Source organism: Fringilla coelebs (assembly GCF_963513975.1).
Source record: "Fringilla coelebs genome assembly, chromosome: 8".
NCBI lineage: Eukaryota > Metazoa > Chordata > Aves > Passeriformes > Fringillidae > Fringilla > Fringilla coelebs.
The window spans coordinates 29,919,985-29,945,607 of record NC_140066.1 but is presented as its reverse complement, the minus strand read 5'-3'; the positions used below and the strand labels follow the sequence as shown (position 1 = coordinate 29,945,607).

The window sequence follows — 25,623 nt, the reverse complement described above, 5'->3', positions numbered from 1 at the left end:
AATGGCTGTGTGCAAGCAATAGAGGATTCTAATATTACTTGGCAAGACAAAATTACTGAACACACGACTTCTACCTCAATATCATTGGTTTTGTCTAACTTAGGTCATAAGGGAAACCAACTGCATGGAGAATGTGTGTGCTGCTCAAAGTTTCCACATCCTTTCCAAAACCTTGGCAGTGCTCACAGCATCTGCTCCCAGGCAGCCCAGGGTCAGGAATGGGGTGAGTTAGCAGAGCTACAGCTGTGCCAACAAACTTGCATCCCAGCCTCCTGCCCTGCTCCCATGGTTACAGAGAGCAATCCATGAGCACCAAAACTCACCATGCACATGAAAAAAATGAATATAGCCACATAATCTAATACACTCTACTGGTTGAACACCTCAAGCATTTCTATTTGCTTTTGACCCTGAACAAAGTGAAAGTTGTAGGAGTAAATAATTTATCTATTTTGAAACACAAAGTGGCTGACAGGTACCATAATAGCACATGGAAGAACAGCATTCCAAATATATGCCTACAAAGCTGGGGGAAGGTAAAGCAATGAGAAGACAGAACATAACAGGAAGATAAAACATGTTTAAAAAAGAGGTGCATTCTTTCAAAGGTTGAAAAACATGCAGAATGACACAACTGGTGTGTTGTGGAACCCAAGTCCTGTGTCTAAACACCCATACCTTCCATGCTTTACACACAGCAAAGATCAGCAATTAGTTTTCAAAGACTCCTTTATATGGTACATAGAAGCTGATTATGAAAAAACTAAATTAATACATTTTTACTGTCAAGATGCACATCATAGGTAAATTTGAAAACAACAAAAATAGTCCCTCCAAAAACATTTTAAGCTTCAATTTCAACAATTACTTTTAATTTCCCTTCATAATGTTTTTTCTTGTTGCAAAACTATAAACACCTTCATTTCTTTTTCATTTCCTTGAAACATGAACAGGGAATAAGCTAAACATCCTTACTCTCTCATTGCTCTCTTCAAGCACTTACATTTATATATTTCTTCCAGGAAATGGATTTGACAAAGCATCAGTAACACTTTTATTTTCATAGCACTTCCAAAAATGATATTCCAAGCCATAAAAAGCATTTTAAGAACTAAGTCCTCATCTCAGAACTCAGAGGGAAAAAAATTTAACACCCCTCACCCTCAAAAAATGAACTAAAACTCCCAAATAAATAACAGATAGTGATCAGGGCAAAGAAGAACACCCAGCTGAGCTTATTTCCAACATAAGTCAACTGAGTTTGCCCTCATCATTACTCAATACTTTTTAATCTCTTAAATGGATTTTTGAAGGTTAAAAGGATATCTTTTCTGGCTCTTAATGATAAAAGTTAGCCTGAAAGCATATTTTCTGGTTTATTCCTGCATTTTGGGCACATACCATGCAGTCTGCTATTTCTTACAAAGATGTTCATCTTGGCTCCAGCTCCAGTGAAATCTGAATGAATAAACTGGTCACACGTGCAGTGTCACATTACTGCCACACTTTCTTGTCATGGCTCTTTTGTATCACATCATTGTAGGCAATTATTCAAAGGATTTTAGAGGTGCAGGTAGGTACCTCCTGTTTGGGAAATATTTTATGTGGCTGGTTTTGTACAATGACCTAGCAGAGAAGGTAGGTCACCAAAAGAAGTCCTTCCAGAAAATGCAAGTGCTACTTTAAAATGAGCTGGGATCCCTTCCAAAGTGAACACCTCCCTACAGAAGCATTCACTCACACAATTCCAGGTTTTATCTGACAGGCATTCTGGGAAATACCAGTATTTTAATTGAGTCCCAGCCAGCAAAGTGTTGGGATTTATGGTGTAAACTAGACTGCACTAAATTTTAGCCTGAAGTGAAAATACTCACTGGTATTCCCTGTACAGCCTCATTTACAGCAGCTTGAACTGAAACCATGGAAGTGGCTGCATATGAATTTTTTTTCCCCTGAGAGACAATGTTGGAGCATATTGACATGCACAAGTACTGCTTCAGGAAGTCCTAATGAAATGTGGCTGGCTTAATCACAGGGCTTTTTATTTGGACACGACACCAAATTCCCATGAAAAATGAAGTTGGGGCTAAACTTCACATCAGGCTGACCGAGCAGCTCCTCGTATCCATCTGCTGTGCCATTATCTTGGGTCTGTGAGGGGGATTTTTGCCCAGGCAGAGAGTGTAGGAGGAGACAGACAAACAGCCACTCCAGCAGCCTTACCTGACTGCCCTGGTGGTGGAACTCCTGAGGCCCCCCTGGGCAGGCACAAAAACACCGTCAGGACGGCGGCTCTGTTTCCTGAGCACGGCTCGATGGCAATCGGCTTAGGAGCACCCTGGAGAAGGAAAACACCCAGGTTAACTTTGAGATCTCCATTCCATTTTCACTTGTGCACCTTTAGGGTTTTCTAACGAACAGCAGGAAGATATTTTTTCTGTCGCATTCAAACAGAATTGTCCGAACCATGTTAATTGACTTAAAAATGGGTGCTGACAGCTCACGCTGCAGATCTAACCAAACAAAAGCTAAATCATCATAAGGACAATAAAATTTTACTGAATTTTATAGCTTGCTAAATGTAGTAATATCAAATTAAAGCTTGGGAAACAGCAAAACCTTTTGATATACACATTGGTATCTGAGAGTAGCCAACTTCCCCATCTCTATTAAGAAGTATCTATGTGAAAGAACTCTGCTTCAACAGCATCCATCACCTGGTCTGCCTAATGCCAAAACTATAAAATGAGTGCAAATCTACTTTATATACCAATAGCTAGAGACAGTCAATCCCTCTTGAGAGCCCCAGATCAGAATTCTGCCTTCTCTTTGCCTGTCCTGCTAAGGAAATGATTTCTTCAAGGCAGAGCTTCCTGATTCTTTTTGCATATGCAAAAGATAGGTGCAGTGCAACTCTATATATATGTTTAGAAACTCTCTGAAAATGTTGCCTGTGTGATAATCACCCTGCTTTATCTTCTATAAAGCTATGATAGCAGTGGTGTTGATGGCAGGGGGTTTGTGCTGTTACCAAACTCTCATTAACTATATAGATAATTAAATTTGCAGCTAGCTTTCAACTAAATGGTTGCTACCAAATTGTTCTTGATTTACCAAGGACAGTAGGAGTTGGGAAAACAAAGCAAAGGAGTCCACAAAGGCATAGAATAATAAGTGTTTAAGATGAAAATTTACAATGTATCCACATTTCCATGTTCCCAAGCTTTGTGTTCACTCAGAGATAGGCATTTCGCTTCTGAGAGCTTAAACATTTAGTCAAGCACTAAAGATATTTCTAAAAACATTAGGTCAAAATCAGCATAAGCATTTCTTTCTTTCTCTGTTTGTAAATTTTCTAAATGTCTGTCATGTTCCAAGGCAAAATATGAGTTCGACATTTGGATTCAAAATTCAAAGCCAGAAAACTTTCTATTTACATAAAAAATGCAATGTATACATAAATGTCAACCGATTCCAGTACACTAAGAAAAAATGATAGTTTAGTCAAGTTAAATACACTACAAAGTACTTGGTATAAGGAAAACAAAGGCACTTCCATAAAGCAATAACAATTTTCTATTTTTCTACCTCCAAGTAACCAACATTTATTACTGCTCAGTGAAAAACAGATAAATATGCTTTTTTTTTTTATTTCATGGTCATATTTAAAAGGCACTTCTCTAGATTCTTTTAAACCTACAGCATTAAAGAACTTGGGTAAACAATGACATCTAATTTAAAAATGCCATGCCATAGGGAATGACAACTTACATTCACCAAAACCTTTACCAAATGATAAAATAGAAAAATAAAACCCCAAAAGCTCCAGCTGGCGTTACCAATGCAAGCAATAGAGCATTTAAGTCAATATTCCTGACTTGTCACAACAGCAAATCAAACAAATATTTGAAAGCACAAAGAAAATGAAATCTTCATTGTAAAAGGTAATTTAGAACACTTTATGCAGACACGCAACTGAAATGAACAAATATATTGCTATGATTTTTAATTTAGTGATTACTTTCTTATAAATCCACAGGATGATATTTTCCTTTGCTGTGTAATATGAACCCTTTGATCAACAGGCCCCATCCTTCTCTGTTTGAAGTTTTACTAATGTTCTTCAAAATACAATTGGAGGAAATGGTTTCTGATAAATACTCTTTCAAAGGACTTCATCCAAAAATAAAATACAGTAAGAATTTTGTGCTTTTTTTTCTTTATAACAAAATTATGACTGCAGAAGGAAGCTGTCTTATCTTAACCTCACATCATTCAGGTTCCCTAGCAAAATAACACAGTAGCATAGAGCAAATGATAATGATTTAGATAGCCTAAGGTTTGTCAGTTGTTTAAAGATAAATACATAACCATGAATCAAAGTTATTTCACAGGGACATAACATGTTCTCTGAAATGTGCCATTTATCATGCATTTTCCACGGGTTTTTTGGAAGAGATAAGGTACAAGTTTGTTTGCCCAAAGCAGTAAGCTACCATGATTTACTAGCTAGAATTATCTTTTTTTTCTTTTCCCCTTGTATAGAAAGTGACTTACATTTTTTGCCAAAACCTCAAATGACAATCACAGATTAATAAAGCTTTAGCAGTGGAAGACATAATAAACAAACACTTCTTTGATAAACTTTTACTCCTACAGTCCCTTTTTACACACACTATGACAGAAAGAGGTGTGTCAGCTGAGAAGGTGAAAAAGAAAGTGGCAGGGAACTATGAAGGAATAAAAGGATCAAAGAGCATATATTATTAATATTGATAGGGAAAAAAAGAAGAGTGACCCAGAGCATATAGAAAGAATAAATAAATGGAGAGGGTAGGGATTAAATCAGGTAATAAAAAAAATAGATGAAGTCTTATCCACAATTTAAGTGTGTATTCATGCATTCATTCACAGAAAACAAGTATCAGGAATCATCCTCACAGGTTCCTAGATTTTTATTAGAGAAAAGGTTCTACATTCTCCCAGTATTTTCCTGAAAGTCCTAAAAAGCCAAAGTTCAACTGCCTCGTGAGTTTATGAGGAAATACCAAGCTCTGGAAGATTCTTTTGGATCTGTTTCAGTAAGAAATAGATTTGGGCCAAATTATTTTTCTTTTCCTTCACAGGACACATGACAATATTACCATTGCTGAAAACCATATGGCAGTGTGTGCCATATACATGCTTTATAAAAGAAAGCAGCAAAAGAAGTGAGTATATTTATTAAAGCATGGAAAAGCCCTGCAAATCTTGCATTATTGTATTTGTCTGTTTGGGAATAAAAGAGTTGATCAGCTTTAAGAGTGCAGACCAAGGACAAGATGGGAAGGGGATTTTGTCCCCCTTGGTGGGTGGGATGAGCAGCAGAGAGCAGTAGGATTTTAATGGTGCTGTGCAAACTTGTCCAGTGTCCAATCTCAAATTCTAAGCAATCTCAAAAGTGGCAAGCAGTGACATGAGAGAGGAAGAACCTGAAGAGGTGAGAAGAGCAGGAGGACAAGGACTGAGGGAATGGTCATGGAGTTGCTTTAAGTGTTCAGCATCTCCTTGGGCAAAATGCACTGGAACTTCAGCACCAATTTGAATCTATGGAAATATTCAATATTGTGAATACGGGAAGATGGAAAGTATAAAGAGTTTTGGTCTAGCTCTATTCCAAGAAGTGGTTCCTCTCAGAAGTGCTATAAAACTTCTGATTTTCAGTGCTAAGTAATATCCCTCTACATATTTTCTGCAACAGTCTAAGTTAGGTGCATTCAATTTTTAAAAGTGCATTATTATACCATAAGACAAATACTTCACATAAGACTAAATGGCTGCAAACTCATGCCAAAAAAGCAATTAGAAAATTGAATCAAGGAATTAAGGATTAATGTGAGCATGTTACACCTGTCAGAAGCAATAAGTATTTTGACAAGAACAGAATAAAGTTTGACAGTGTGCACAAATACAGATCTGACATATAAATCAAGTATTAAAATGCAAACAGCTATGCATTAATCACTGTAATGTTTCCTAACTAAAATGGTCTTGGTAGTACTTACAAGAATTCATTATGAATAAAACTTCAGTTCTTAAAAAAAAGCTTGAATTATACTTCTTATTGTATTAACTAATTATGTCAATTTAAACTTAATTTTTAATCATATTATTAAAACAGCATTAATCTAGTGAATTCCACACAAACTAAGCTAGATACCTTGGCAAATAAACAATCAAATCTGTTGTTGCAACAGGATTAGGACCAGACTCAGAATGTAAACAGCCACTTTTCTGGATTTTTAATGTGGAAGACTTCAGAGGGGAAAAAATGGAAAAAAAAAAAAAAAGATTGTGTCCTCTGAAGAGGTAAGAGATGAAGAAAAGGAGGAAACAAAAAACGCAGACTGTTATATCACAAGTACTCACTTACTCTCAGCTTCTGGTGCTTTTCCTAAATTTTTTGGTTATTTTCTGAGTTACATTATTTATTTGGGATACAAAAGTCTCAGATTCCAAAATGCACTTGAGTACCCAGGTTGGATTTTGGTCCAATTAAGTTGCTGACATGCAAATTCAAAAGCCTCAAGAACCTGTTAGTCTTACTATTAGAATTAAAAATGTCCCATGATTGGAAAGTTGTCTCTACCTGCCAGCCACATTTTGGTCTCTTCAATGCCTGCTCTGGCATTCCTGCAGCTGCCCTGGATGTAGAGCTTGGTCAAAGTAGCTGTTCCCAAAACATTGCAATCAAATTATGTTTTTACATTGCAGTTGTGGCCACTTTTAAAACAGAGTTGAAATCAGAGATTAACTCTGGTTTTTATGGTAAGAGGATGAACCCTGGTTACCCTGTTCTGCTTTTACTAAATGCATCTTTGAGGTGAAATTCTCTGGCCTATAATTAAAAATGAAGTGTCAAATGCTGTGATTGTTCTGACCATTTTCAGTGCAATAAAGGCAGACTTCTCAGCTGTGCTAAGAAAAAATAAGAAAATTCATCCTCTCAAAATCACAGAATTCCACTTATGTCACCCAGATGGGGTTTTATTGGCCATTTTCCTGAAGAAACTCCAACTGTCCCTTGTGCAGCTATCCTTCCAGGAGAAGGAGATGGCAGACTCCCACCTGCAACCTCCACCCCACCTCCACCTGATTCTTTCCATGGTCAGTTACCAAGAGAATCAAACCCAGCAGTAACATCAGAGGAAAGAAGCAGCACTGTCTGCTCCTCCCAGCAAAATCCCACCACTTTCACAGCACCTGCTGCTGCCCCAAGCAGAACCTGACACTTCCAGAGTGCTGGAGCTAAGGCAAAGCCAGGAACAAAGCCTGCCATCAGCACTGCTGGTTCTGTAGCCCGTCAGTTCTACACCACATTACTATTCTAAGTGTTGGGTGAACTAATGAACTCATGCTCATTAACATACTTTTGAGTATGAGCTTCCCACCCACCCACAAGTTTTGACAATTTTCTCCACAGATTTATTCAATGAATAATGAGCTTTAATGATAGTGCAACCAAAAATAAGAAAAAAAAGCTTTCACAAAACATCATCTGTGTAAGGGAGAAGTATACTTCAGGAAACACAGAAACAGAATAAATAAATAGAGCTGGGGTACTGAACATTGCTTGTAGAGGAAATACCAGTTCTTCATATGACTCTAGGGTTTTACAGAAATTCTGAGCACCTACTGAAGACTTTCATTTAATGCATCACATAAAGTTCCTCTCTTGCAATTAGTGAGTGGAAAGCTTCCCCTCATTTAAACCTGCAAGAATGGCTCAGAGCCTGAGTGTCCTCAGCACTTTGAGTTTCCACACTGCACCTTCTGTTGCCTGAGGATTTCTAAGTGATTTCTAGTTTTGGCTAATGAAGTCCCACTAACCTCTGGGAGGTACAGAACCACGTTACCAACAGCAGCAAAAGGGGAACTTTTTGTTTTATCTCATAATTCTTCTATCTAAACTGGAAGAGACTTGAGGCAACCCCCTTGCTTCTGTGACAGAGTGACTGAGTCATCCAGCGTCACCAATTCACTGGGAGGACTCCACCAAACCTACTAGTCCTTCAAAATGAACAAGTTTTGCCTGAAAACTTCTAGCATGTCTAATAAAGCTTTATTGATAATTAAATGCAACCCAACCAAAATTACACTAACATTTCTCATTACTTTTTTTAACAGCAAATTATCTTTCCATTGTAATTCTGCCCCACTGTTTTTACAGAACACAAATCATTAATTTCCTTGTTTCAAAATAGAAATGGAAATCTCAGACTATCCTAGAACATTATTTTCCATAAGAAAAGAAGTGGAAATGAACAATAAATAGAATACATTATGATTACCAAGCTGTTATTATGGCCCCAGTGCACAAACTGCATTGTTATCCTTCGATTTATTGTCTTGCTTCTCTATCTCAGCTCTAACAATGACAGACTGTTTCATGCAGTCTTTTCTGAGTAGAATATGATTGTTAGTTCTGTACTGATTTGAAATTTATATATTAGTCTTAAAGTGTTTATGCTCAGAAGAGTCATATTTTTAGTATAAGAACTATGTTTATTTGCGATAAAGTTACTCTCTGTTAATCTAGTAAAGGACTCCATTTCAAAACCTACTACTATGTCATGGGGCATTTCATTAGCAAGAGAATTATAAATTGACATTCTGATAAAAACTGATTTACTAAGACCAAGCTATGATAAACACCTGCAGATGCATTCATTTTCAAGGGGGTTTCCAGAAAGAGCTCCTTATCGGGTTTGCTATTCAGTTTTTGTTCTACTGCCTAGAGGTTGCTTTTCCTGAACTGTGGTATCAGTGTGCACCATCCTGGAATTTTCTTGATTGTCACAAGAGGCTGAACAGAGCACAAGACATGGAAGCTAAGTTAAAATATCAGGTGGCTGCAAGGAACACTGATTGCATTTCTATATCTATGTGCTCCCTGTGTCTTCATACTGTTAAATAAACTTGGTTTTACTTTACTATTATAACTTGCCCACTAATGAGGGTAATTCCAGGTTAATATGGAAAATATTGAACATAACTTAGAGCGGATGGTGTGTGTAGTAGTTGGACTGGATTACTGCCAGACATATCCCCATGAGCTTCCAGAATATTCCCCTATTAAGCTCTTTGAGTCTGATTAAAGGCTGGCAGTGACAGCGTCCAGTTTGCGAAAAGAAATTTATCTTGGCAGCATCCAGGTAGATCCTGTTGGGAAAAGCACCTGAGACTCTGTGTCTGTGGCATATACCAGGAATCATGTATCCCCAGGTACCTTCCTGTAAATTCTTCTGATTGCCATCCTGTAAGTCAAAGTGGTGCTGTGCAGTGAAGTGATGCTAATGGGCATTTGTTTCCCAGATGGGCATATCTGCTGGATCTCCAAGGATTAGAAATGAGAAGTAGAGAATTCTATTATTCCTTTACAATTCAGCCTTAAAGACTTATCTATGAAAACTCATTTCCCTGGGGACGAATAACTGACAGTCCATCACTGTTTGAGCTTGGGCTGATCACTTAAGAGCAGAGAGTCACTCCCATATGTCACAATGGGTTAATCTTACCCTAGACTGCCTGTAGAAGAGGACATGGTCCCCTCAGAGCCACAGCTAACTTTCCAGGGTTGGGAAAGATAAAGTACAAGGCACAATTTAAACTCTGCCTCACTTGCAGGCTGACAGCGTGGCTGTGGTAATAGCCAGGGCTAAGTGTGAGCACAGTACAGGTTTCTTTCACTGGGAACAAGCAAACTGAACCAGCTGCAGGCTTTTGAAATGTCCATGAGGAGCCCAGAAGGGCAGCCCTTTGCTCAGGGGGGGAATCATAAAGTTTCAATCTGTCTTTGTGACAGTGAAACTCAGACAGAAGGCAGAAGCTCTGTCTAACAGTTACCTTTTGTGACTGCAGAGATCTTATTCCTGTAGCTCTGCATCACCCCAGAGTCATAAAAGATAAGGTTTGATCATCATTTAGGAGATCAATGCCAGACGTGAGGGTTAGGAAAGGCAAGTGTCCTAAAAGGATTATGCCGTATTTTGCATTTCTTGCAAAATTGGAAAGAAAATATAGTACTGTGTATGTCATCCAAAATACAGTTTTAGTGAACTTTTCCCCAGCAATGCCTTTTCAAGTTCTTTTTTAACCTCCTGGCCACATGCAGGATGCCTAGTGAATGATAAATTAAAACATTTCTACCTGGAATCGTAATAATAAAAAAGAGAACTAAATCAAGACATTGTGAAAACTAGCTGTCAGCAGAAGGCATTAAAGTGCAAACCTGGCAATATTCTTAATGCAGGAAAAAAATGTTAATGGCACCAGAATAACAAATTACTTTCTATCATGACAACTAACACAGATCACAGACTAGGGAATGTAGGGAGGACATGAACAAACGTCTGAAAGCGTGACATAGCTTTTATTTTCATTGTCCTTGCCATGGCCCAAGGACAGCTGTAAAGTCTGTACACCAGAGCCAAAACCATTCTGAAACAAATGATCCCTATTTAAGATTTGAAAGTCTGTAGAAGTTTTCATCCCAGTGACTGCATGTGGACATTGTGGATCTGATCATAGCTGCTCTGGCAGCTGGAAGAGTAATGAGAAATAAAAGATTTCTGTTATCCAAGGAAAAGGAATGAGATGGCAGCAAAAGGGAGCCTGGTTTTGCTGTGTGATATGCTGGTAGCAGCAGCATGTGTTAAACTGCTTTGGCAGTGGTTGCTGCCAGCAAGGGAAAAGGGAGAGGGAAAGTTGGCAGGAGTGTGAAAGCTCAAACCAGACCTTGTCTAAGGTGTTGCAAGATGTGTCTCACTTTCCTCTCTTGAGGACCTCCATCACCTGCTCTGACCATTCACCAATTTGAAAACATAATTGAGTAGTTTTTCACCCTAATCTTATGAATTAATTCAAATCCTAAATATCAGCTGCTTAAATCAGCACAGCACAAGTAGCAGCTATTTTGATTTACACCAGCTGCAAATCTGACACTATGTTATTAATTTATTAATACTGTCCTTGAAAAATCCTGCAAATAAACTGAAGCTCAAGTATTATCACTTCATGTTGCTTTCTAAGATGCTCCCCATCAAGATTGTTAGTACTCACTGTGCTCATGTTCAGAATATCACTAAAAATGCACCAAAAAAATGGAAGCTACAGGATCTAATCTGACAAATAATTAGACACATGAGAATTAGTGCTTGGAGAAACTTTGCATTAAAGCAAACACGATTACTTGCATGAATGAAACTATTTATTCTTGTTACTCATGTTAGCTCAACATATCTGATGAAATACTTTTTTTTTAAAGAGACAGATTTTTTACTATTAAAAAAGAGAAAAAACTGCTCCTTTAAAGCATTACAAAACCTGTAGAATTTTTATCAATTCAGTACAGATCTACAGTATAAAGTATTTGCTGAATCCCACTTACATAGAAAGTAAGCGGGTCTTTTTTGAGGGGTTTTGTGGGGTTTTTTGGGGGTTTTTTTTGGTTTGTTTTGTTGATTGGTTTGTTTTTTTGGCTTTTTTTGGCTTGTTGTTGTTGGTTGTTTGTTTGGGGTTTTTTGTTATCATATTCCAAGCTTGCTTAAGCTCTTGGGCATTGCTAACTGGAAATGAGTGCTATGAAAATATAGCCCAGCTCAACTCACCCTTCTGCTCCAGTCGTATTTCCTATGGCACAGCAGAACTTCTAATTATGTCATATATTTATTATTCTTTTCATTAAATTGGTACTCAGTCACAACCAACAGAAATCGTGATTCACAATAAATTCTATAATCCCAATCCTTTTTGCATGAACGTATTTGTTTTGCTTCAGAAAATGTTCTCACTTGAAATTTGATGCTGCAAACTTTAGCAGCAGTGATGATGATTTTAGCATCTTATCTTCAAAAGAAATACTATTTTCACATCAGACTGACCATCTTTTTGAAAGAGTTTCCTTGAAACTCTTTACAAAAAGTTCACAAATTTGTGAACTTTTCATTGGAGTTTCCTTCAGAGCCTTGCATTCTGTTAAGATTTGCACTCTGCCCATATATTTTTCATATCTAACCAAATGATTTCTCTTCCCCTAAGTTTATTCATAAAGTCTAAATCACTGACAAAATAAAGCAGAGAAATGTTTGTCCTGTACATAAGTCAACAGAATGGTGTAACAGATTTACTTTTGGTCTCTATGTAAACTCTGATTTATTTTAGCAGTGACTAAAGGGTAAAGAGGCAGATAACACATTTTACCATTATTTTCTGATTTCTCTTCCCCCTTCCCAACACCTTTCCCAGTCCTATGAAAATAAATGCTCTGTATCAAATGCCACTGGCTAACAATAAGCAGAAGGAGCAGGAACTTATTTACTTCAGCAAGGGTTGAGATTTGAGATCAGCCACCAAGCAGATGTTATTTCTGAAGCTGAAAGTTTTCATGATGATTGTTACTATGGAAACCAAGCTTTGTAAAATATTCCAAACAAACACTTCTTTATTACCCTGGGCTGTAACTACAGCTCTCTGCATTAAGGCTGCATCCCACGGTAAGTTTTCAACTGTGAACATTTTCTTTCTGGTTATTTGCTTTCAGTAGTAACCACAAGACAGGGTTTCTTCTTAGGCCTAAGAAGAGACTGTATCACAGTACCAGCCATCCATAAAATGACACACACTGTACCCATTCAGCACTAAACTCCTGTCTCTTTCATTTCCCCCCTCCTGTGGGCAGCCACTCAAATCAGTGTTTCCCTGTTCAGCAACAGTGGAAAACAGGAACTCACTGCTAATTCCTGCGGTTAGATCAGCAGCACAAAACCAGCAGTGGTTACTAAATGCCAGCCCCAGCCTCTTTAGCACTTAAACTATTCTTCATTCTTAGTAGACTTTGTGAAGCCCATGAGTCACCCACAAGGCATCTCCCAGTGGCCTGTCATGTCATACCCACGAGTCTCAGACCTGCTGCTCTGTGAATTGCACTGGAGGAGTGAAAGTCTGGATGCCAGTTCAAGCGAGGACAGTGGGGGTTCAGCACTGCAGGATCCCTGGCTCTGAGTGCATCCCCAGGGAGAGGGCACAGATGTCGCTGCTGGCTGACCTGGAAGCACCATGGCTGTGCCATGGGAAGGGGCAGGTGAAGCCCATAGCTGTGCTTGGTATTTTAACCACCTCCCTCCCCCCTTGCTACAATCCAGCTCCCAGAGATGGGGAACAGGGCAAACTGCAGAGGGTAAGAGTGGCAGCTGGCTTCTTATAAGGCAGGGAAAGGAAAACTGTACTTAAGGCTAAGTAAGGAAACGAGAAGGAATTTTATTGCAGAATGAATGTACCATGTGGACATTGGGAATATTCTTTGTCTGAGGCCTTCCTGTCTCCTTTTACAGAGAAGTCCTTATAAAGGACAAAAATAATACTAATATTTCAAAATATAGCTATGTTCAAGACAGGTGTGGTCACAATTTCTGATGATTACAATTAAAATTACAAAGCCATTTTCATCCTGAACTGATTGCCATGTGCTCATAGCCTCCTTTAACTTTCTATGCTCTTTTCCTGTTCAAATAGTACAATTTTACCAAATCTTTCAGAAACTTCTCAGTTATCTTTGAGATGTGTGACAATTACATTTCCCCCCTAATACCAGTTCCATCCAAAGCTTGCAATTTAATTTAAAACTTGGCCTTGACTCAGGTAACATTAAGGATTCCTGCTTTTCATTATTGTAAAACAAATCTGTTTTAAAATACAGCGATGCAATCAGAGCACAATTAGATTTCCATAAGAATATACAGAAGTATGGGACTTTGTGTGCCACTGGCATCTATTATAACACACCAGAGCAGGAAAGCATTAAGCAAAAGAGTTCAACTAAAGAGCCAGCTAAAGAGTTTTAGTTGTGGTGATTTGTTCTCTTGCAATGGCGTGCTGAAGATAATATTAAAAATATTCAGAAAAGATTTTAAGCGTGAGAAATGTGTAGCATAAGACACTCTGGAAAAAGGTCCCAGACAAAGCAGGCATGTTTTATGAAGACAGAGCTACAATTTGTAAGTGACTGTGTGGGACAGAATACAGAGAATACAATAAAGTCATGGCACATGTCCTGGTGGACCAATGCCCGGAGAGGGGAGTGCTGTAGCTCAGGGCTGTGGTTACAGGAAGGTTAAGGGTCCACAGAACACACAAGCTGTCTTTTCACTGGCAGCTCTCTATGGATACCCAGAACATCTTAAAAGATTTCGTGTCTGTGAAGTAGGGTGTGCTTTCTCCATGGAGGAGGAATTATGGATGGCTGGCCTAATGTGGTGTGGCCAAAGCCAAATCCTCTGGATAGAGGCACTCAAGGGATCACAACAGCCATGCAAGAAATCCAACTGCCTCCTACTTCCCAGCTTCAGTAAGCTTCATTTAAGGCCACATTGACTTAAGGTGACCTTCCCCAAGCACATGGAATTGTACATATGTAGGCTACCTTCACAAAAGAACTGCCAGTTTCTTACTGTGCTATCAGAAATCTCTGAACTATGATGCTGGAGTAAAAATTTAAGTATAATAAAAGGTACATCAAAGACCTTGAATGAAAAATCTTATTGAAAACCTCCTCCTCAGTCCCAGACAGAGCAGTTTCTCATAATTCCCCAAATGTCTATGGAAATGAATTGCACTAAAAGGTTCTAGAGCCATCAATATATTTAAGAATTTAATAGATGTATTTTAGCCTTCTTTGATCATAAATTGCCAGAATGGTTTCTACTCCCTCCAGTTTCCTTGTCCCTGATTTTCTTCTGTGACATTTCTGGATGACTTCCAGTTCTGATTGTTGTAAAGTCCTTGTTTTTGCAGAATCACCTAGTGTAGAAATTTGCAATTCCAAACACCATTTTTTTTGGTCTGTTTATCAGCTAACAGTCTTTGCTCAAGCAATCTTTGCCCTTCACATTCCAATTGGTTTTGTCCTTATTCAAACTTCTATGAATTTACCATAAGTAATGTAGTTTAAAACATAGATTAATCTTTTTCTACATTTAAGAAAAGAATTGTCTTTGGGCAATCTTTAGTGATGAGAAGTATCTGAACATACCCATAATGACAGACTTAATTTGGATCATTAACATTTCACCCATTCAATCTTTCTAATATTGAGGTTTATTTTTATATTTTCTTTATATATTTAAAACATTTTTTTTATGTTCACATGAAAGGCCTCTTTGTATAGTTATAATTTTTCTTCAGCTTGCCTGGTTTTGTTCATTAGAGTTTCCTAATTTTCTGTGAACTGCTGAGCAAGCTGAAGATTTTAATTGGATATATCACTTTATTTTTTCTTGTAAGAGCCTTCTTATTAAAGGCTACTCATGGAGATGATATAGATGTTAATCAGCTTGCATCTGTCCTTCTAAAAGATTCAGTCAGGTCCCTAATTAACCATCTGTAAACAAACCCTTGCTCAATAGCAGGGCTCAGGCATTCCTTGTGAGGTAGGAAAAGCTGGTGAGGGCCTCCTGCTACCTCTCAGCTCTGCTGTAAATATTTGACTCCTCTCAATATACAGAAAGTAATTGGAAAAAGACAAGTGACTCACAGGCTAGATTGCAGAGCACTGGATTCTCTCTAATTGAGTCATTGTTATTATGAGAAGGCTTTAAAAATTGCAGGTGTCTGTTGCTCCCAGGAGGTGTCAGGTGCTTTAGCAGCACCAAGAGTTGTGTATTCCAGAGCTGTAAGAAGCCAGGACAGAGAAGACCATACATTTCCTATGATGAAAGTCAGGAGAGCCAGTCTTTAAAAATAAGATTACTCCTGCAGATAAAAAATAGAGGGTTTTTTTCCCTCCAGAAAGAAAAGCACATTATTCTGTGCATTTTCCAAGATACTGGTCTTCCAGAACACCAATGGTAACCAGAAAATTCTTTCATATTTTTGATTTTTTAATCAATATTAGTCTCCTTTAAGACTGTTTGCAAAGCTCACATCTCCCTGACTTTATACTGTAGCACTTGGTGCACTCTGCAGTGAGCACAGGAGTTTCTCACCAGCTTCAAGAAGGGTAACTAAGCACCCTAATAAATCTGGCCTCTCACAACCTCCTAGGGAGCACATGGAACTTCATGTGCAGTAAGATATCCTTTTTTCTTATAACATATTTGGCATTATACACCTAAAGCACTCTGTATTTGTATCTATCCCATTCCCAGCATGCTGTTAAGGACCACATCTGCTCACAAAGACTTGATGCACACCCTGTAGCTCTTTCCTTATGGGATGCTCACAGCTGTGACAGAGACAGACACTGTTATTGTCCATGCTTAGGAGCAATTTCTAGTACAAAAGGAAACCATCTTCTCTGTTCTTACAAGCAGATAACTCACTGACGTGTGTCAGGAGGCATTATTCATTTTTACCACACAGAAGCACATCAAGGGTGCCACTCAATCACATGGAAGGGATTACAGCTACTCTGAGGCACTTCCAGTCCTGCCATCATATCTATTTCTCATCCTTCCCTCTTCTCTCCAGCACCTTACTATAAATTACAGGTATTACCTACACTGCTGTTAATCCACACCTGAAAAGATTTTGTGTGATGACCACAAATACAGGACCATTTGCACAAAACACATGGAAGTGTTTCTGCTTTTCCACACCATGTCCTGTGAGCAGGAAGCATGACAGAATCCACCTCACTTGGCACACATGACTTTAGAGGCAGATACTCATTTTGATTTAGTACTAATATTTCAGTGGTATTTTTTTTATGCTTTCCACCAATATTTCAGCAAGGGATCATTGTGACTCTCATGTTCCAAGAACTTGATTTCATCTTTAATTCCCCGATTGATAGAGCTGTTTTCTGAACAGCACTTGTATGTAATTAGGTCCCTATTATATAGTGTTTAGGAGCTGAGAAGGATCATTAGGAGTTGAAAAGAAAATAAAGACATAAAATGAACTTGCTAATCATCAAAAGTTGAAAACAAAAATTTATGAAGGGAGAAAGCAGAGCCACAAATCAGAGATCTAACCTTTTTTTGCAGTTCTGTTTCTCTCAGTGATCTCCCTCAAGATCCAGATTTGTTATAGCACATCCATTTCATATTGATTGCAACAGATTGTGTAACACGAGACATCTTGTCTTTGCAATTTTCCAGATTCTTCTGAAAGTAAACTCATCAAATCATCTAAAAACATGTTACCAGAGCTCTTCAATATTGCATCCATCATGTCTTTCCTTCCCATTACCATGTGCATGCAGATGATTAAATTAACACTCCCTGGTATCCCACACAGACCATCATCACAGCTGTTGTGTCAGATATAATCCATTGCACCTCTGTTCACCTGTTCTACACTTGCAGGACAAAAACAACCTCCTCTTTTGGAGACATAGACTGATTTTAATATCTAAATATGTTTTGTTTTTCCCAGCTCTAAATGTCAAGGCACTTCTCAGTTTTAAAGATCTGGAACCTCTCAAAAAGCTCATGGTATATACACTTGATATTTTACTTAGCACCAGTGAGCACTGCTGGGCCTCCTACCTAATGGTCCTAGGAGCTGGAAATTAAAAGGTTGGATAAATTCACTTGGGAGATTCACAGCACTCCACAAGGATACAGAACACTTGCTTTGGGTCTTTATATTTAGGCTGAAACAAAGGAATTAGCTTTATGATCTAAGAATACAAGAAGTAAACCCATACCACAGTCTCTAATTTCCTTTTTTTCTGCTGTTAAACACGTCCCATATGCATAATGTATGGCAATGGGATCTTATTGATGATTGTTTGGTGTGATCTCTAACTCATATATTGCTCATTTGTGAGTAATGCAAGTCCTCCCAAACTCCTGCTCACACACATAGAAAATATGACAACATTCAATGAATATCACTCTAGGAAGGCCACATTATTCCTGAATGTCACAGCTTATGCAAGTCCTGCTGAAGAAGGCAAAGAACTAACTGACATCACAAAATTACCCACTCTAAATGCTTTCTACATTTAAGAAAAAGAAGTAATTTAGAAACATGAAATTCTTCCCCTCAGAAAAGTTTGAGCGTTCTTTTTTAAATCTTTGACTATAAAGCCACTTTCTATTAATTCAGCTGCATAATCACAGAATGGGCCAGGTTGGAAGTGACCACAGTGAGGTCCTACTCCAGCAGGGTCATCCCAGAGCACATGGCACGGGATTATGCTGAAAACCAGAAAATGGTAAAATTCTCAGATTTTATAATTTGCATCAAAAATTCACGATTTTTCTTGTCTGGGTTGCATTTGATAAATAAGAGGGATTTTACATAGCATGTATTTCTGGTTCCTTGTGTTTTGGTACCAAGGTTCTATAATTTCCAATGCACACAGGCATCCAATGCCTTCACCATCAACATCTCTCCACCACATAATGATTAGGGAAAGATTTTTTACATGCCTAAATTTTTCTGAATTTTGAAGGACTAAGGCTAAAAGATTACATGATTTTTTTGTCTGTATTTGGTTACAACGATTTCTCTAAAAATTCCCAATATCCAAAATTTTAAGAAGCTGCATCACACAGCCCAAAAATCTGGGAGTAAGGAGCGCTCTTCCACTAGTCCATAAGAAAAGCAGAACACAGGAATATGATGTAAAAGAAAATAGATGTAATTACCTATTACAAGAAGAACAGATGTAAAAAAAAATGAAGTTAGGTCTTTAGAACTAAGGAAAATTAAATTTAAACCAACACTATTATACCGTATTCCTGACAAAGAGCAAAATGATGGAATGTCACTTTTCTTTCAATGTCTATGTCAGCTTGAAATAAAGATAGCACTTTAATCTCATTTACAAATACATGTTAGCTATTATAACATCATTTGTTTCATTCACTCATTACTAATACCTAAACACAAAGTAAAAGTTCAACAGCTCCGTTGACAGCATGATAAATTACAAGAAACCAAATGAGTTAAGCATACTACACTTGCCATCACACAACCAGGGAGACTGTAAAAATAACAGAAATCTTTAATTAACTCAGGAAATTAAAAGGTGAGTTTAATAAAGAAGCTTAATAACAAGACACACTCAGATGAACTCACGAACACATGTTAATCAAGAACAAGGAATAATTTCAGGTGCATGACTAGATACACAGCTTAAATTACAGAAAAGATAAATGTGTTAAAGTGGTATCCACACACTGATGAACCTAGGATGTTATAAACACAGGCACTGACCATAAGGGTCTAATAACAAAACATGGGGAGCAGGGATGATTCCTCAAAGAGCCCAAGTTAAATGAGAAACTACAGTGAGACTGACACTGTGGTTTATATCATTGAAGATTCTTATTGCCCTGTGTTTACATGTAGATAATAAAAACTATATATTTTGTAGGTAGAAGTTTTCAGAATAGAACTGCACTAGCATACAATTAGCTACTGCAGCAAACATGAGATTCATATAAAGTCTTATTTCTGATAGCTGCCTAATTGCTTTGGTTTCAACAATCATATTTACTGAGTGTGCACTATAAATACAGACAAGAAGTAGTACTTGTGGAAACTCACAGTACACATTCAGTAGGTGTTTATATAGGAATAGAAGTATGGTTCTTTTCTATTCAATTATACTGAAAATTACCAACATTAGGAAGAAATGTATGTCCTGAAATATTTAATTTGAAAACACCAGAAAATTTTACAGTGTTTGAGGTGTTTAAATACATAACATTGCTGCTTCAGTGATTTTCCTAATGGATAACAATTGAAAACAAGATATTTCAATTAAGAGTCCCTACAATCAATTGAACAACTTAACTACAAAACCTCCTTATAAATAAGTTATGGCCTCCTGAAATTAGAGCATATAAAACACAGAATAAAAACTTCAGTATCCTGAATTTAATGGATAAAACTATGACTAAGTTATTCATTAAATAGCACCAAGAATTAGTATTGTCCTTCTTCAGCCATGTGGAAAATGTTTGCAAAGGTTCAGTCCCCCCAGATGTAACACAACTTTCAGGAAATAGCCACAGGCTTCAGCAGTTTTACACTTCCCTGGTAGATTTTCAGTTCCAAACAAAGGTAACTCTTGTCTAGCCCAAGCCTTACAAAACTGTTATCAGCTGGAGCATTCCAGATGCTGCTTTCAGTGACAAAATACAAATTCAATTAAAGCAACAGGGTTTACATAGGAAAAAGTGAATTATATCTGAAACGTGGCTTTGAAAGTGATAAACTACCAAATGAATTTTAATATGGGAGTACTCTTTTAATGAACATTTACAAATGATCTCTTGGCTTTTCTAATCTCAGTCCTTATTCATCTTGGAAATTCTGCTTTTGTTCTTCCTACAAAATGTGTTCCATGAGCCACAGAATTGAACTTGCTCAATCTATAACCCATGGTTTTTAAGTCGTTCAAATGAATTTGGCAATGTACGGTGGTGCCACATTTATTCTCAGCAGCCATGCTTCCCCCCTCCCCCACAACCCCCAGTTTATTCATTTCCTAGAGGAAATTGCAAGTTAATAGAAAAAGCAGCACTGGAACTGCCTCACATCCTATAGTTATTAATTAAGTAAAGTCTGGTTCAGTAACTCTGGATACTAAAAATACAGAGTTAAACAAACCCTAGTGCTTTTTGAAATGGAGTTTCAACTTTGTCAGTCATTCTACAAAATTTATGCATTGACACATCTTTTAGAAATTTTTCACAAAATCTCAGAGTAAAAAAACAACCAAAACACCAAACAGCTCTTGACCATTTCTCTTTTGAAGGAGTGAACTCCTTCAACACACACCAAAGTTATGTTACTGTTGTGTAAGAGCCACTAGCTGGGTAATTGTCTTTTATTCCCCTTTACCCCTCTTGCAGATTATTTCCCTGCAATTAATAAAACAAGAGGGTACACTACTGATTTTTTTGACAAGGTACAGTAATTCGCAAAGCTTAAAATTCACTTGTGTGAGAAACTTTTAAGTGTTCCTGATATCTGAAGATCTTACAGGATAATTATAGTTGCAATTGGTATTGAATGTTAAGTCAGTAGGTAGCATGCTGGGAAAAATGCACATAAACTTAGGTTATAACAAGCCTATTCCTTTAAAGTGAGCCTTTTCTTAAAAGTGAACAGGCTATTATTAAAGTGATTTTTTTTTTTTTTTAAATAAGGACAATAATGGGTTCAACAGCTATGTCAAATATTTTTAAAATTCTGAATGGAATGAAATACCTAAAAAGCTTATGGCAAGTTTAAAGGTTGGGAACAACTGCTGTTAAAAATGCAAGAGAAAGTAAGAAATATTGATGAATTTCATCTGTGAGTATGTACATTACAGAGAATACTTGCAAACATATCAGTTTGTATCCTCTGAAGGAATTGAGTCCCTTCTTCCCTCAGGCAAATTAATGGATGGGAGCCTCTAACTGAAAAGCAATGCCAAGGAAAAAGAAATGCCATTAAAAAATAGGATTTTACAATAGATTACATTAGATTGTTTATTATAGATGGCATTCAGCTTTCATGAACCAGTAAATATTTAGGTTGTTTTGCTCTCATGTCTGCTTCTATACTCCAAATAAGACACTTGTGGCACAAGAGGAGTTTGCTGTGTTTGCTCAAAGTTACACAGCAAGTGATGTTTGCCCTCAGTGTCACATTTACACCATGGAAGGAGAAAGCTGAGGTGCTGCAGAGAAAGCATTCCTCCTTTCCTCAGAGGAGCAAAATGACAGGCAAGGGACAGTGAGGCAGTGTGGGGCAAACCCCCTGCACTTGCCCCTGAAGCAGCACTGGCTTTTGAGCATTTCTCCTGCTCAGAAAGAGCTGCCAGCTTTGTGCTCTTCTTCTTCAGCTACAGGGACTGGGGGCTTTTTGTCCCAAGGAAGCAGGAGCCTGTCCCCAAGCCTCTCTCTGGCTATTGGCACCTCCATCTGCTGATTCCTGCCAAGGGAATGAGCTGAACTCCTGTGGAAACCCCTCCAGGCAGCCACACACACCACACTGAACCAACTACACCAGAGCAGAGCTCACAGCAACAAGGAAAAATAAAGTGGGATTAAAGATCACTCACAGAGATCACAATAAAGAACAAAGGTTGTGGCTAGCCAGCATCCAAGTTTTGTTAACTATGACCTTAAATCAAAAAAACCCACAAAACCCACAAATGCCAACAGCCTCTAAATTACTGAATAGAAACTCAAAGCAACAAATAGAATTGTCATATGAACAAGTTTTCTTGTAGAGGTTTAACATCTATTCCATCAACTTGCCTACACATAATATGAGTGACTATGAAAAGGGCTGAGTGCTGAAGGACTGCTTTCCAAATTTGCTGTTGTTTTCCATGTATGAGGACAATTACCCCCCTTTTCTTTTCTTCCCCTCAAGTGGATACAAACAATCATGTTGTGCAACAGTAAATTTTCTCCTAATTTATAGTGCCTTTTAGCTTATTGTCTTCAATGGAAAAGCTCTTATACTGAGCAGTAGATACACTGAATACATCAAATAGTATGAGAGAAAGACCATTAACTCAAATTAAATCAAGTTTTTCTATCAGACACTTTAGCCCTATTGCACCTGAGTTCCAGTTCCCTTCTTTCCTGCCAGACAGATTCAGGCCCCAAGGGCCTTGGAAACTTTTGAAAATCTATTTTAATGACAGTGTTGAATTCTAGATTGGAGGCTAAAGGATAGATCCCTCTCTGCAGCATGTGCTATGGCACTCCATTTCTGCTGGTGGTACTTTAGAGTAAAAATCACTGTAAATTATTTCATATGGAAGGAAAGATGGTGTTAAGATATCAGCTTTAGAGCACAGCACCTCCTTAAAAATTCCCTGTGCACTGACTGGTCACCTCTTGGGCTGAGGATTGGTTCTTCCTTTGTCATCTCTGTATCACAGCACACAGCCCTGCTAGATTTCCCAGCACAACCATTCACCCTGAAAGCTGCACTGCTGCAATGATTGACCTTAAAAATAACCCAGAAAAAGAAAAGAAAAAAGCAAATTGAGGTATTTTTTAGAGTACAATACTTTCTCAATTCATTTCCCAGAGTTATTCTTCAAGCAGTTGAGGGGCACCAGTAAAAGTGCAGAGGTAAAAGGTGTAAATGATAGAGCCTGATGCAGAGGACTGAAAATATTAAGAGGCAGCAGTGCTGCTAAGCAGCCAAGAACATCAAACTGCTCATTCCTTATCTAGTCTGCATTTCTCCTGAAAGGAGCTAGTTTCACCAAAACTAACCATTTATGTTATACTAACCAAACTTGTCTGCAACCTGCATTTAACCAGGAGACTGTTCTTTTTTTTTTTTCAGACTTTGAGAGGTCTTTTTTTTCCCTGACAGCTGGCCTGGTGTTTTATTTCAGAAATACATTGGTTAGTTTAATAAAATATATAGCTTTTCTGGGAAATCCTTCTATTCCTACAGAGTATGTGATTAACAGGCTGGCGAGTTAAATTTTACGTAAGCAGGATATATATCTCCAACCTCTTCAGCATTTTGTCTCAGCTTTCTCTGGAAGACTAGATCTGTTGCAGGAAAAATGACCATTACTTCCCTACCAGGGAGAGGTTTTTTAATATTTCAGCCTTTTATCCTCCTTGATCTTAAAAAACCCCTCAACTTTACCAATGAAGAAAACCAGGAGGCCAAAGTAACTCCTCTCCCAGCAAGGAAAAAACTCCCTGTGCCTCCAGAGCTCCATTGCATTGCTCAGGTTTCTGCAGTCAGAACCAGGTCCCCAGGTCCTGCTGTTTTGGCAGACATTGCATCATGCTGACCATTTAAGTAGGGAAATAAATCAGGCACAGCCTGCCATAATAACCTTCAGTTGTGACTGACACAAGACCTGGAAGGTTTCATTGGCCAGGGACATGCTAGAACAGAAAGTTCTAGAAAAATAAAGAGAGATCTCTTTCTGAAATCGTAAAATCTTCCTCTCAGTAAGTGTGCTAAAGAAAAAGGAAGTTGTAACAATAAATTAATTCACCTGAATATGATACACAATTACTTGAAACAGCTGCTTGTGTACTTGAGTTACTGGCTTGCTGTGCTAAAACACTAATTAAAAGTAGATTGAGAGAAGATAGCACTGACATTTGCATTTCCTGCAAGGTCACTTCTGAAAATTATTACTGTAATCCAGGTAAGATGCACTGCTTAATGCTTTTTTGGGCAGTGTGTTCACATTTTCTTATTTAATGACAATGCTCAGCCCAGCACTATTTAACTCTTTCCTTCAGACATTATATAAAATGCCATCGAAAAATATTACCATAAATTACACTTGTAAGAGGATTAAAACCAAAGCTGTTCTCTCCAAATTAATTTAGGTAAGTACACTAGATAAATAAATCAGCACCCTTCAGCTCTGAGAAAGCACTTCAAGCAATTTGAAGTCATTAAAAATACTTTTAGTTCCAACATTTTGGCTCTTAGAACAGTCTTAATGGTTATATGACAGTATGTTCTACTACTGGCAGTATGGCTTTTATTGCATGCCCTGATCTATTTGATGATCATGGCAGCTTTTTAGAGAACTACAAAGAAAAGCTGAAATAATGAATTATTTTTCAGACAAGACTAATAAAAGTGTTAATCAAAAATACCATAAATGTCAGAAGCTCTCATAAATTCTACGTTTTATATATTCCTCCTTCTAAACATTCAACCAGTAGAAGAAAAATCCTAAAAGGAGGATTAAAAAAAGAGAGGGTGCAAGCCAAGAAAGAGCACAGTACAGTCCTTGTGCCCTTAAGAAAATCTCAGCACTTCATTTAACTGATCTCATTTACTGATTTATGAAGTAGTATTATTCTCCTATGACTCAATTTCTGAGAGCTTATAAACATCTCCTATAGATTAATATGATTATGTTTGATTTCTGGTTAGATTATAAGGTATTCCCAGATGACAAGACACAGTCAATTATTCCCCCCTTATGCCACTATTATGAAATATTAGTGGGTTTTAATACACTTCTATCAGCATAAGAATCACTCCCCAACACATTTTCCAGTGACTTGCACATCACTGATCTTGAGACAACAAGAATTTCAAAGTACAGCATGAAATGTATCTGTTCCATTTATAATTACATGCTTCCTATGTTTTTGGTGACATTTATCAAGATTAGATGATGTTTGACCCTCTTTCCATCTGCTTTTAAATAGGCCTCGAAAGGAAATTCTCACTGGCAACTGAGGAGAATAGAACTACATACAGCATTGTGGATTTGTTAGCAAAAATTCATTTTAAGATTTTATGAGGTTCCAAGAACATTATGCTGGAAAGTAAAATTATAGAGCTGTCAGTTATGTCTGTTGGATGGCATGGTTCTGTTAGTGCAATGCTAGGAAGGTTCAGTAATTTTGTTGAGGGGTTTCCATAGAGCTGTGCAGATGCTTTGTTCTACCTATGGTGCAAATACCTGCTAATTTGCTTCACTTTCTAACTGAAAGCAATGAATTAAAAAAATAAAAAGAACAGGTAATGCTTAGGCACATAATGAACAGGCAAAAAGATGGAGCTTTGTAAGAGAAATCAGAGAGGCTTTTGGATGCCTTGATAACAGTGGTGCAGTCAATGGCCATTTCCAGTCACAACATATATTTACCATGCACACACACACACATA

The 25,623-nt window shown here is 37.7% G+C and overlaps 1 protein-coding gene across 2 annotated transcripts in view; it reads right to left on the bottom strand.

Moving 5' to 3' along the window:
• The window catches only part of ATRNL1 (attractin like 1), a 431,089-nt gene that overhangs the window by 49,173 nt on the left and 356,293 nt on the right, over positions 1-25,623 (bottom strand). For both annotated transcript variants that reach the window (XM_084210857.1, XM_084210858.1), the window contains one exon: positions 2,224-2,338. In XM_084210857.1, the coding sequence (XP_084066983.1) occupies positions 2,224-2,338 (115 nt within the window). The remainder of the gene's footprint in view (positions 1-2,223; positions 2,339-25,623) is intronic.